Raw genomic sequence first — 15000 nt, forward strand, 5'->3', positions numbered from 1 at the left:
CATATTACTCCTAACCCTACACTACATAAACCTATCGGACCACAACCTCATCGAGCATAAAAAAGAATATATATATATATATATATATATATATATATATATATATATATATATATATATATATATATATATATATATATAAACAACCACACCAGTAAACACAACTCCAAAAATAAAAAAAAGAAAAGAAAATTAATTAAAAAAAAAAGGAAAACAAACAAAGCGCGAAAATTGTCGGAACATTTTTTTCGATTTTTTTTTTTTTTTCTTTTTTTTTTTTTTTTTTAAAGGAAAATTCTTTATGGCAGTTCGGGGTTCTTTTACCATCACGAACAAATTTTATTTCGGGCAGTTTAATTGATTGTAATACGCCAAATGGACTGCCAATATCCGTTACACATGCTTGCTACACAAGTTCAGTATGGTGTAACGTATATAGCACTAAGTAACGCATCCAAATTGTGTGCGGGTGTTCCGCTGTAACCTTAATCGTACCCCCCCCCAAAAAAAAGAAAAGAAACGAAAAACTATTAAAATATAAAGCAACCGATCTTTTATATCTTGAACCGGGTAGCTTGCTACTACACTACTGCTCAAATAAACATATATATATATATATATATATATATATATATATATATATATATATATATATATACTGCTACTCATATATTGACCAAACCGCTGCTTTTACACGACCACTGCGACGGCCGCGGAAGCGAATCAAACCGCTTCTGCGGACATCGCTTTTCGACTGCGGCATCGATATAGTCTCCCGGTCTGCCTCGTGGCTGAGGTATTTGTATCTTTCCTTCTTTTTTTTTTTTCCTTTTTTTTTCCGAAGGCGCCCGTGGTCGGTATCCGAACTGTGAATCTCGACAGCCCACGCCTGAAGGCTGGTTTTCAGGTATATCTATATTTGTCACGTTTCCACAGGATCTTTTTTTTTCTTCTTTTTTTTAATATATATATATATATATATATATATCTATATCTATATATCTATATATCGTAAAATAACAACTTTTCCCAAAAGCAAAACAAACGAACGAACAAACAAACCAACCAACAAACAAAAACAACAATAACAAAAACAAACGAAAACAATGACAACAAAAAAGAAAAGGAAACCAATGACAACTTATGTAAAAATTACCTTCTAAAAGCGAACTATTAAAGGTCGTTTACGGATATATATATATATATATATATATATATATATATATATATATATATATATAAATATATACATATATATATATATGTATATATATATATATATATGTATATGTATATGTATAAGAAGCCACCAAGATCGATAAAAAAAAAACAGCAAACAAACAAAAAGAAAGCCAAAAAAGAAAAAAATGAATTCAATCTAAGTTGAATTTGCTGTATAATATCTGCTCTGCACACGATATTATTGAGAACATTCTGATCACAGACCGAGTACCAAAATTACTGCAAACTATACAAATTCGGTGATGTCCAAAAGTTCGCACAAAATACGTTTCAGGCTTTGCGAGGCTCTGTTAATGTTGGGATTACTATTGGAGTAAAAAAAAAAAATAATAAGGTGGATAAAGATAATCCCTACCAATATATATCTGTACACCATTCATCCATATATCTCGGGGTCGAATACAATTTGTGATTCGGAGATATATATATATATATATATATATATATATATATATATATATATATATATATATATATATATATATATATATAATAACACTAGCAGAAGAAAAGAAAACACATATAAAATGGGTAAAGCTACCAGAACTGCATCCATTATTTCAGCTAGTGATTTCCAGTGGAACTAAGGGATGAAAAATTGTTCTTCTGTGTTAATGGTAAAGCATTTTAAAGCACTTCATAATATAAGCTAACCCATTCCCTGAAAAAAAAAAAAAAAAAAGATAAAAGAAAAGCTTCTAATAAAAGAACAGAACAAACAAACAAACAAACAAAAAGACGGAAAAAGCAAACGAAAGTTATAAACGAATAATAAAGAAAAAAAAAAGATAAGAAAAAAAAACAAAAACAAAGAATAAATAATTTAAAAAAAAAAAAGAAAAAAAAAAAAAAAAAAGGAGAAATCCTTCCCGCCTTCTCGTTTCTCGCGTTTCTTCTCGAGCGATCAAAGAGTTCGGGTGATCTTATTAAAATCAAGAAAAAACTGGAGGAGGTACACGATCTAGCAGACGACCAGAAAGAAGGGGGTTCGGACTCCGTTTGGCCTCGCCAGAGGAAGAGGGACTTGCAGCTGCAGGAGTTGAGTTGGCCGCTGTTGTTTGGCCGGCAGAATAAATCGGACGCCGCCGCCGCCGCCGTCGCCCCGCCTCCCCCGATCGGAGTCACAGCCGGCACAACCGCGACAACCACCAGTGGCACCGACTGCGGAACCCCGGCGCCTTCGACAGTCCGTGCTCGGCCGCGGAGCCGGACGCAAACCACCTCTTTCTCAAACGCGTACAACGTCGGCAACACCAGCAGGCCGAACCACATCGAACCCTTCCTTACGGGTTGCGACTCTAACAGCCCTACCAGCAGCCACAGTAGTAGTCGTGGTGGTGTTAGTAGCAGTAGTGGTAGTAGAAGTGGTAGTAGTAGTAGTAATAGTAATAGTAGTGGTAGTAGTAGCGGCGGTAGTGGTAGTAGTCCCGGCAGTAATAATAATAACAACAACAACGGACGCGCGGGACCTCAGAGCGTCTCACAGAGGCAGACAGGCGTGCAGACTCCGGATCTTTCGTTGCCACAGGGGACCCAACGGCCGTCCCCGATCGCCAGTGATCCTATCCCGTACCCTATTCCAATATACCCTGTCACTGCTTCTGCTACTTCTACCGCTGCCGCCGCCGCAACCGCCGTCACCATCACTACCTCCCCCGGTACGCCAGGGTCAACGACAACAACAACAACACCAACAACAACACCAACAACAACATCACCAGCAACAGCAGCAGCAGCAACATCAACAACAACACCCAACCCGACTCCACTCTCTGCTATTACTACTGGTTCAATTACTACGACATCTACCACACATAGCTCCGAGGCCCCCTTCAGAGGTCTGCCCCGTCACCGCAGTGTCGCAGTCGGGGCGTCACCCTCGAGAGAGTCGACATCAGCCAGTCAACTCCAACCTCTTCTCCGGTCGCCTATTTTACCGCCGCCTCCACCGCCATTACAGCCCTCGCCGAGCTCCCAGGGCCTGCGTCAGATACACCAACACCACCACCAACATCACTATCATCACTATTACAACCCCAATTCCCGTTTCCCCCAGTATCAGTACCATTATCAATACGAATCTCCATCTACATTATCGGGGTCGCCGTTCTCAACCCCGACCAAAACAGCGGCAGCAACAGCTCAACCCCAACTTCAGAATACAACCTCTCAACTTCAAGAGTCTACTTTACAACGACCCGATCCGTTGCAAGCAACCCCAAGCGGCCAGCCGCCACAGAGCTTACCGCTCAGATCTCTGCCTTATTACAACGTCTATTCCAACCAGCCTCCCATATTCACAACCCAACCGGCGGCCCCATCGACGACCCCATCGCCAGCCCAATCGGTGGTTTCAGCGACTCAACCCACTAGCGACCCTTCTTGTGTCTTTAATACCGACGATCCGTTTGCTCCTCCTCTACCCCCGCGCCCAATCCTCTCGACAAGCACCACAGCCGCCGCCACTTCTGCTGCATTCTCATTTCCACTACACCAACAAAAACAGCATCGTCCTCAACCCCAACATCCGGAATACTTGGCCCTACTGCCACTACGTACGGGCACAGGGTCCAGCGCTGGCGGGGCCTCTACTGGGAGTGACCCCAAAACTACCCGGAGTTGCAACAACGGCATCAATAAAAGTGGTCATATTTATTCCCAACCAGGGCCGGGTTTGGTCAGTACAAGTTCCCTTCCGAAATCGAGCCCTTCTTTGTCCCAGGGTAACCCGCCACATCATAGCCATTACTATCATCATTATCCGGGCTATTATAGCCAATTACATCAGCAGCAGCAACAACAGGGTCAACAAAAGCCCCCAACTCCCCAACAGCAACACTATTACCCCAAACCACCGACCCCAAATCAACAGGGCCAACAAAAGCCACCGACCCCTCAAAAATACACGAACCAATTATCACAGACGACTCCCCAGCAACAGCAGCCCCCTAATTTGTTACCGTCCCCTCAACCTGTCGTATCCCGACATCAGTCCTTGCAACAGAGCTCCGAGGAAGGTGACCAAGTGGACAACGACGTTTTCGTCACCGCGGAGGACAAGAGCGACGGGGACGAAGAGGACGACGACGACGACAACGACGACGACGACGGCGGTGACGGAAAAGAAGACGAGGAGGAGGAAGAAGAAGAAGAGAGGGAGGGGGTGGAAGCAAAAGAGGCGGCGGAGGAAGAGGGGGAAGAAGAGGAGGAAGAAGAGGACGACGAGGCAGAAGAATTACAATTGTTGCACAGTGATTACAATAACCGAAAAAACCACCATAGAAAGGGTCACGGCAGAGGACCCAGCGGCGGAAGGGGCGACAACGGCGGTGGCGGCGGCGGCGGCGGCGGCCGAGGCGGAGGAGGGGCCCCCGGTCGTAGGAAAAAGAGAACAAATCGAGGCGTGGGCGGCGGCGGTGGTGGGCCCGGCGACGACCAGCATTTACAACCCTTACTGTCCAGCCCCGATCTTCGGGAGCAATTCCATCACCCGAACCCGTACCATTACAACCACCGACCCAATTCGCGATTTGGCCGTAATACCAAAACGTCCCAGTACCAAACCCCATTGCTTGCAAAACGCAACACCCGACGATTCCACGGGTCGGGACCCCAGGCAAAATTCGGACGGCGTGCTTCCAAATCTATCACATCGTGGCTGTCGACCGCCAGCGAGATGATAAACGAAAGACGTCAAAATTCGACGGTCGCAAACTCGACCGGCCCAGGGGTCAGCAGCGGGGTCGTGGGACTTATGGCAGCCAATGCAGCAACCTTCGCGAACGCTGCCGAACTAGTTGAGACCTCCTGTTTCAACAACCAGCTAACCCAGCAACCGCATAGCAACAGTCACCATTTTAACCAATTCCACACCCCAAATGAGAGCATCATCAACAACAACGCAACAACATGCAATTTGCTCACACCGGAAGCGGACAGCGACATCACAGAAAGCTTCCGGTCAGTCCGTGACGAACCTTATACCGGCTCAGCCGAACACCTATCTTCCCTCGATGACGGTTTTACAGACAACCGTCGTCGCAGCGGTGGTTCTAGATACGGCATTGGAGGTTATAGCCCTGGTCTAGGTGGGTTTGGATCCGGTAATGCGTTTCCAAACGCCACCACGACGAATTCTCTGATACAGAAGCCTTCCATTGGACCTGGGTCTTTGCTCACACATAACAATCTCTTCCACCGACAACACGCAGAAGAGTTGGAGCCGTTGCAGACCCAACCGGAAACGCCGCTTTACCCGCCATATTACACATACGACCGGCACCTGGAAGACGAAACCGTCATATTAAACGTTGGCGGCAAGATCTTTGAGACAAAACGGGCGACCCTCTTTCGTCTGCCGACAATGAAATTGGCCAAAACGCACGAGATGGAACGCCACTACCGGCCTGACCGGAGGGAGTACTTCTTCGATCGCGATGCTGAGGCCTTTCGAATCATCCTTAACTATCTGCGGACTGGCGAGCTCCACGTGCCAATGTGCATGTGTGGCCCTTCGATCAAGACGGAATTTGAATTCTGGGGGATCGAAGAACACGACATCGAACGCTGTTGCTGGACCCAGTACAACACCTGGAACACGCAGAGCAAGTCTCTTGAGAAGCTGGAATCGTTTCGCAAGACTTCGCTCCCCCAAAACAGCTTGGCCAGTGAGAGGCGTGTATCGAACTGGACGCGATACCAAGGACGAATATGGAGTTTTCTTAACGACCCGACTTCGTCAAAATATGCTCAGGTAGGGTCACCAATTTCCTTATTTTTGTCTCAATTTCATTGCAGATTCCTGTTCTCTGTCTGTACTTTTATTTAAAAATCACTTTGGAGTGTTCCTCATAGGTTCCGAAACGGCTGAACCTATCTTTTGCAAAATTTTGTGTGCAAGTTCCTTCATCATAGGTTCACAAACGGCTGAGCTTATTTTTTTGCAAATTTTACACAAAGCTAATTTACATGTCTGGCAGTGTTCTTAGATACGTTTTGTACAGAAATTCACCCGATAACTATCGAAAATCGAAAAAAAAAATCCGATCTTAAAAATAGTCTTCATTCTCTTATAAATAAAAAGAACTTTAACAGGAGACTATTTTACGTTCCATCGGTGTAACGTAAAATACTCCCCTGTAAAATAACTCTTTTTTTATCTATAAGTGAATAAAGACTATTTTTAAGAGCGTCAAGACAAAATATCAGCCGATGCGATATTGTAAACAAACACAAACGGAATTTGATGGACGCCATTATCACATTATTTCTTATTTATTTATTTATTTATTTATTTATTTTTTGCAAATTATTCCTCGTAATATATAATAATCAATAGAAGATTGATTCTATAATAATACATACGCAATCTGCATAAATTAAAATATCATGTTTAAGCATATTATAAGACTTGGCAACGCCGGTTAACGGGTCCTGCTAGTATATAATCTATCTATATATCTATAAAAGTGAACGTGTCCGTCTGTCTGTCTGTCTGTCTGCCTGTCTGTGTGTCTGTCTGTCTGTGTACATTTCCCTACGCAATAACTCTGTCAATTTTTAGTCTATAGACTCGAAATTTGAAATACCGGGTACTGAGATTTGGGAAAATCGATGTGACGGGTGTCAGCCAGAAATTTGGCTGTTAAGGGGTCGAATTTCAACGATTTGACCTTTAAGAACTCTACCAAACGCCTCCGACAATTTTTGGTTTTAGACACTTGAAATTTTAGATATAGGTTCCTTGAACCTGGATCTAACTTAATAAAGTGATTTTAGTCCGAAACTATAAATTTTAAGGGGTCATAATAGGGGTCAAAGTTTTAAAAAATTAACCATTTTTTTTTGTTTTTTTTTGCTTTTTTTGCACAGCATACACCTCCAAACACCCGAGCAACGCCGGGCTCCCCTGCTAGTATATCTATAAAAGTGAACGTGTCTGTCTGTCTGTCTGTCTGTGTGTCTGTCTGTCTGTGTACATTTCCCTACGCAATAACTCTGTCAATTTTTAGTCTATAGACTCGAAATTTGAAATACCGGGTACTGAGATTTGGAAAAATCGATGTGACGGGTGTCAGCACGAAATCTGGCTGTTAAGGGGTCAAATTTCAACGATTTGACCTTTAAGAACTCTACCAAACTCCTCCGACAATTTTGGGTTTAGACACTTGAAATTTTAGATATAGGTTCCTTGAACCTGGGTCTAACTTAATAAGGTTATTTGAGCCCGAAACTATAAATTTTAAGGGGTCATAATAGGGGTCAAAGTTTAAAAAAATTAACCATTTTTTTTGTTTTTTTTTGCTTTTTTTGCACAGCATACACCTCCAAACACCCGAGCAACGCCGGGCTCCCCTGCTAGTATATCTATAAAAGTGAACGTGTCTGTCTGTCTGTCTGTCTGTCTGTGTGTCTGTCTGTCTGTGTACATTTCCTTACGCAATAACTCTGTCAATTTTTAGTCTATAGACTCGAAATTTGAAATACCGGGTACTGAGATTTGGGAAAATCGATGTGACGGGTGTCAGCACGAAATCTGGCTGTTAAGGGGTCAAATTTCAACGATTTGACCTTTAAGAACTCTACCAAACTCCTCCGACAATTTTGGGTCTAGACACTTGAAATTTTAGATATAGGTTCCTTGAACCTGGATCTAACTTAATAAAGTGATTTGAGCCCGAAACTATAAATTTTAAGGGGTCATAATAGGGGTCAAAGTTTAAAAAAATTAACCATTTTTTTTGTTTTTTTTTGCTTTTTTTGCACAGCATACACCTCCAAACACCCGAGCAACGCCGGGCACCCCTGCTAGTATTCAATAAAAGATTGATTCTATAATAATACATACGCAATCTGCATAAATTAAAATATCATGTTTAAACGTATTGTACGACCGGGCAATGCCGGGTATCAAGCTAGTAAGGACATACACATAATCACGTTGACACGTCAGTTCCTGCTTAATCACCGAAATTAAGCAACGTTAAGCCTGGTTAGTACCAGCTGGTTGACCATTTGGGACTTTCAGATTATTTCGGCATTTTTTCCAGTCGTCCTGGACTTCTCTCTTGCCACTGGACTCAAGCAGTGCCGATTCAGGAGAGGTGTGTTTGGTGATTGCGCAACCCTTGCCTCATAATTACAAGCGCAGCTGCCTCTACAGGGGGTATCCTTTGTCTCTTGACACTGAACAGAGGGATTAATCGAAATTAGGGCACCTTCAGTTCTATTGACCTTTTTTTTTTTCTTCTAGAAGCAATGTGCTATTGCACTTAATTCCTGTCTGTCCTCACTCAGATCACTGTAGTTGAGCAACGTCGAGACTGGTCAGTACGAAAACGGGCAACTATTCAAGAATTCCAGGTGCTGTAGATGCTGCCTCTCTCTGCTTATCTCGGCATTGTTTCCGGTCATCCTGGATTTCTTCTTGCCCCTGGACTCAAGCAGTGCCAATTCAAGAGAGGTGTGGCTGGAGATTGCGCAACCATTGCCCCACAATAAACGCGCAACCACCCTTACAGGGATATCCATGGTCTTTATAGACTGGATTGGTTGGTTGGTTGTTTTCGTTTTACGGCATATCAACTCTTTTCAGGTTATTTAATGCCGAACCCAGTTATTGTGAAGAAAATCTTTTTAATAGAATATATATATATATATATATATATATATATATATATATATATATATATATATATATATATATATATTCAAGCCAGTTTCTGTTTAACCCATTTGGAACCCTAACAGGTACTACCACTCCGGGTCAGAGTGGACCTGGGAGCAATGGCAATTTAAGGGTGGCTCCACACTCCCCAAAGCTCGTAAGCTGGGACCTCACCATCGGATATAGTTTTAGGTCATATCCAGGACCTTCTAGACTGGAGGCATTTTTTTTACGTAGATGTCATTTTATATGCTGTTGTGGCGGGTCCAATAAATAAGAACACCCTTATTACCCTTTCTTGTTTTTTAGGAGCAAAGTGCAGTATCTGTTCTAGTATTGCACTTAATCCCTTTGCCTTCTCCCAGTGCAGGAGAAATCCTAGATTGCTTCCATGAAGAGACATTTAAATAAAGAGACCCTCATTAACATTGATAACCAAATCTGCTATCGAAGGTTCCTTGTAGAGATTAAGAAAGACAATATTGATTTTTCCTTATCTACTAACAGTCACGAAAGCGATTAATAGGCACGCTTATTAAACTTGATCTTTTCGTCGGGAAGAAAGTGCAGTATCTGTTCTGATATTGCACTTCATCCCTTTTCTATCCACGCTCAGCGAAGGGGAGGTCCTTCAAGACTGCTCTCGGGAGAAGCTAATTAATAATTGCCATTGATAAGTAATTGAAAAAGGTCAATATGCATCTCATGTCTTTGCAATAATCAGCTTTCGTTTTGGCTAGCTCCTTACATCAAGTGGCTTCACGCCTTGTCTTGAGAGATTTCCATAAAAAAGGTCTGCAATCAAAGGTTCTGTGTAGGCAAGACAATATTGATCATTACCCATCTACGCAGACTCGCTTGCTATCTTTGATCAGAAGTGCAAGACAGTGGAACGATAACATTGTCAATATGCATCTCATGTCTTTGCAATAATCAGCTTTCGTTTTGGCTAGCTCCTTACATCAAGTGGCTTAACGCCTTGTCTCGAGAGATTTCCACAAAAAATGTCTGTAATCAAAGGTGTAGGCAAGACAATATTGATCATTACCCATCTACGCAGACTCGCTTGCTATCTTTGATCAGAAGTGCAAGACAGTGGAACGATAACATTGTCAATATGCATCTCATGTCTTTGCAATAATCAGCTTTCGTTTTGGCTAGCTCCTTACATCAAGTGGCTTAACGCCTTGTCTCGAGAGATTTCCACAAAAAATGTCTGTAATCAAAGGTGTAGGCAAGACAATATTGATCATTACCCATCTACGCAGACTCGCTTGCTATCTTTGATCAGAAGTGCAAGACAGTGGAACGATAACATTGTCAATATGCATCTCATGTCTTTGCAATAATCAGCTTTCGTTTTGGCTAGCTCCTTACATCAAGTGGCTTCACGCCTTGTCTCGAGAGATTTCCATAAAAAAGGTCTGCAATCAAAGGTTCCGCGTAGGCAAGACAATATTGATCTACACAGACACGCTTGCTATCTTTGATCAGAAGTGCAAGACAGCGGAACGATAAAGTTGTCGCCCCACAGAAAACAACACTACAGCTTTATTTTGAAGCTTTTATTGAAAAGTTCACTTCATGTAACTTGGTTATGCAGTAGAGCTGACACCTATTCAATGTAGCCACTTCCAGCCTCAATCACCGCCCAGATACGAGTCCGGAACTGGGAGCATACCTTTTCCACAAACGCCGGCGGGAGCTCGGCGAATACTCGGCAGATGACGGCGATCAGAATCGCTTTGGTTCAGGTCGGGGAGAAGGGAGCCAGTGAAATAAGGGCACAGAGTCGTAGTACTCCTTCTGTAGGTCGGCGCCGAGTCCTACTGCCATACCCAAAGTCTGCCAGTGGCCACCTAATTACACCAGGCGATCATCACACTGCACGACACATCCAAATACACTTTGGTGTTGACTTTCAAGCCGATTTCAAAGACGTGAGATGGCATTATGTAGCCCTCCCTTGAAACCGCTACAAAGACCATAACGGTGGCCGGAAACTTTGTTTTCCTCACTCTGGGCACGTTTCTGTTGTTCGTGATAATCAAGCGATGCATTTTGAGAGTGCTGTTGTCATAACGTGGATCGGTGGAGAGCATGAGTTCTACAGTGGCGCATCTCCGATCTTGTTCGTTGAACATTGTGTCACTTTCAGACACGACAGAAGGCTACTATCGCTTTTGGGATTTGTACACAACTGGTCAACTTGTAGATGGTCTGCAACAAAAAGACAAACCAGTTTTCATCAAACGGAAATGGAATTATGTCGTCCTTTTTATTGCAACAATTTTATCGTTCCACCCTGTAAAAAAAAATAGCATATTTCAGAGCATAGAATCTATTCCGACCCTTAGATTTTGTTAATAATTACCCAAAAGCAAGACCACATGAAAAAAAACATAATATTTTATCTTGGGAAATTTTTGGGTTCGTCCCCAGGGGGTTAAAAGCGGTCAAAAATAGTGATTTTTAGCCCAAAATTTACAAAAATAGCACATCAAAGGGCATAGAATTTATTTCGACCCTTAGAATTTGCCAAAAAGTGGACAATATTACAGTCAAAGCTGAAAAGCTATAGAAAGATCTGAATGAGTCGTTCCTCAATGTTTTATCGGACAAACTAGGCCGCTGTACAAAAATGGAAGTAACGTTCAAGTTACAAGTTACAAGACAATGCCACCAGTCTTCAAAAATAAACGCAGCGTACCGTTTGCCTCTGTACAAATGATTGATGTAGAAATGGCCAGACTCACCAAAGCAGGAATTTTGACCTCAGTTGAATACAGCAAGTGGGATGTTTCCACTGTGTATTTAAAGAAAAAAATCAAAAGATATCGGAGTTGAATGCAGCACTTAAGGAGCATCATTATCCGGATAAAAGTTGGTAGGATCGAACCTGAAGCCCTGAGGCGAAGTTTGAAAATAAAATCGGCTAGCCAGAATGAGTTAGATGAAAGATATTTGAATTTATTTAAGTAAGAACCAGATTGACAAGTGTGCGCCAGGAAGTCGTCGAGCATTACGACGACTACGACCAGGTTTGTTTGTTATAAGCGAAGTAAAAAAAAGAAAACAACGTTAAAACTTAAGCGGGGAAAAAACACAAAAAAGACTAACATAAGGCAAACGAACGATGAAAACAGAAAAACGAACACGTAAAAAATGGCTTAAATAAGCCTGTTTCGATATTAAAATTTAAAAAGATTGACAAGTGTGCGCCCGGAAGTAGTCGAGCATTACGACGACTACGACCAGGTTTGTTTGTTATAAGCGAAGTAAAAAAAAGAAAACAACGTTAAAACTTAAGCGGGGAAAAAACACAAAAAAGACTAACATAAGGCAAACGAACGATGAAAACAGAAAACGAACACGTAAAAAATGGCTTAAATAAGCCTGTTTCGATATTAAAATTTAAAAAATTGGTGGGTACCCGGGTGTTTTTGGGTGTGTGGTCGGGGGTGGATAAGCGAAGTAAAAAAAACAAAAAAAACAAAAAAAAAAACAGAAAAACGAACGTTACGTGAAAAATGGCTTATATAACACTGGTTCAATATTTAAATTAAAAAAAAAAAAAAAAAACCGATTCGAACCCAAAACCAGCTCCAAGAAAGTTTTTACGAAACTAAATGGAGGGAAAATATTCTCACAAATAGATCTGAGCAAAGCATTGAGGAAGAAAGCTCAAAACTTTTGCGCATGACTATTCGCAAGGGACTATTTAAGTTCAATAGGTTAGCTTTCGGAATTAAAGTCGCACCAGCTATCTTTCAACAGATAATTGATACAATGTCGAGTGGCCTTAATTTTTCCATTAGATATCTGGTCGATATTCTAATGAGAAGCGGATCTATAGAGCAGCATAGAAAACGCGTTTTTCAGGTGTTCAAAAACATAAAAAATAAACGAGAAAAGCAAGAGTACATAGATATATATTTAAAAAAACAATATTTGATCCGGAGAATATTTAGGTTTCGTCTTCAGGCGGTCAAATCGGTCAAAAATGGTGATTTTAAAGCCAAAAATAGAAAAAAAAAAAACATATTTCATGGCATAAAATCTATTCCGACCATTAGGTTTTGCTGCAAATTACCCAAAAGCAAGACCACATCAAAAAACAATATTTTATCCTGGGAAAATTTTGGGTTCGTCCCCAGGGGGTCAAACGCGGTCAAAAATGCTGATTTTTTTTGTCCCAAATGGACGTTGATATATCGATTCTCGTTATGTCAGCGTAATTAAGCGACATGGAGTCCGGTCATTACTTTTTTTTTACATAGGAGTCACCACTTATCAAGGCCCGGAGGCCACTCGAGGATAAGTGTTATTGCATATACAGTAATCAATGGGATAATATAGTAATCGTTAGTAATGGAGATTTGATAAATTGGATTACTTAAGGGGGCGATTTAACAGGAATTTGTTTATGTTGGACTTGAAGACATCCAAATTGTAATCCGGTGGGAAACAGGCAGCCGGAAGAGAGTTCCACAGGCGTGCAGTTCTAAGAAAGAAACTTTGTTTATGGAATCTACGTTTTGATTTAGGCACAGATAAAGAGTGGGGGAAATTATTGGCAGTGGTTTCAGCTAGACGGGTGTTTTTCGTGAAAGATTGGCGAGGGGGCACCAGAGATTGGAGTTCAGACGAGCACTTGCCATAGAAATAACGATAAAACGAAGACATTCTCGCAATGTCTCTTATGTGGAAGAGAGAGGTTGCAGGGAAGGGAAAAGGGCATCCCCCACTAAGCCACGATGTCTATTTTGTACTCTGTCAAGGCAGGATAGGCTGCGTTTAGCAGCTCCTGCCCAGATGTGGCTGCAGTATTCCATCCTTGGACGTACTTGGCTTTTATATAGATAGAAAATTGCATCAGCAGTGAGATATCTGCTTCAGCGGTAGAAGGATCCCACCATTTTTTCAGCGACCTTGGGAACAGAATTGATGTACGCGTTCTATTTCAGATCAGGAGTAAAGTCAATCACTGAAGCTTGTCAAAACATGGAGCCTCCTCAAGACGAACTCTATTCATTTCAATTGATGCCAGATGGGCATCAGGACCATTTTGGGAATGCTTGATGCTATATTTCTGAATTCTTGAAATATTATTAATTCGCAATTATTTGGATCATTTGGACTACTGTTCTCATCTTGAGTGCTTTTTTTCTAGAATGTTTCGGCCGATGCAACCTCCGACCTTCTTCAGGAGTATCTTATCTAACTCGAGAATCTGCACGGAACTTTTTTATTAAATCCGCAAGATTAGCATATTCTCAGCCAGTCAGTCATAAGTGGGTTGAAATCCTAAATAATTAGCAATTGTATTCTTAGTGTCGCTTGCGCTGGAACAAAACATTGCTGGAAAAAGACGCAGTTATTATCCGTGGCTGTATGATTACGGAAGTTAAGCAATATGGAGATAAGCTAGTACGATATGGGTGACCATTTGGGAATGCTTGACGTTTTATGTCATCTAATCATAACCGGGGTAGTTTTCTTTCTTTAATCATATTCACACCCAACAAGACACAATCTAAGTAGGGAGTTGAGCAGCAAGATATCGGAGAAACAATAAACAGGAAGTCTAGTAAAATCTAGCAAAGTCTAGCACTTCGAGAGGAGAAACTATTAGAGTAGAAAGCTTTTAGGCCTGAATGAGTGACGGGGTTGGATTTTGCTAAATTAAAGATGTTCATATATATACATGAGCTGGGGAGCGCGTGTGAATTTTGATATTCCCTGTAAACATCCTTGTTCGTAAGAAATCGACATAGCCCGTCAAGGAATAATACCGCACCAAGTATTACCGGTTCGTTCGTAAAGTGTAGAGGAATAAGCCCAAACTGTTCTCATGAAGACGAAATTAAATAGGGACCACATTATGACCAGAGAACATTGAAAGGGTCTAGGCAAGATAACATTGATCATGTTTCACCACTACTGAATTGAGCAATAAAGCAGTTAAGTGCGAAAAGTGGAATCCCGAGGTTTGCAGCGATTTTAAACTCCGAGAATCGTACTGTTTTTTTTATGTCCCGGTTACCTATCTATCTATCTATCTATCTATCTATCTATCTATCTATCTATCT

The 15000-nt window shown here is 41.6% G+C and overlaps 1 protein-coding gene across 1 annotated transcript in view; it reads left to right on the forward strand.

The window, feature by feature from the left end:
* LOC145270166 (uncharacterized) overlaps positions 1 to 15000 on the forward strand; it is a 417807-nt gene that overhangs the window by 18553 nt on the left and 384254 nt on the right. Inside the window, exon 3 of the mRNA XM_080125786.1 lies at positions 2020 to 5995. Coding sequence (XP_079981912.1) covers positions 2020 to 5995 — 3976 coding nt within the window. The remainder of the gene's footprint in view (positions 1 to 2019; positions 5996 to 15000) is intronic.

This window comes from Euprymna scolopes, chromosome 46 (assembly GCF_053919585.1).
Source record: "Euprymna scolopes isolate OS-2025 chromosome 46, ASM5391958v1, whole genome shotgun sequence".
Classification (NCBI taxonomy): domain Eukaryota; kingdom Metazoa; phylum Mollusca; class Cephalopoda; order Sepiida; family Sepiolidae; genus Euprymna; species Euprymna scolopes.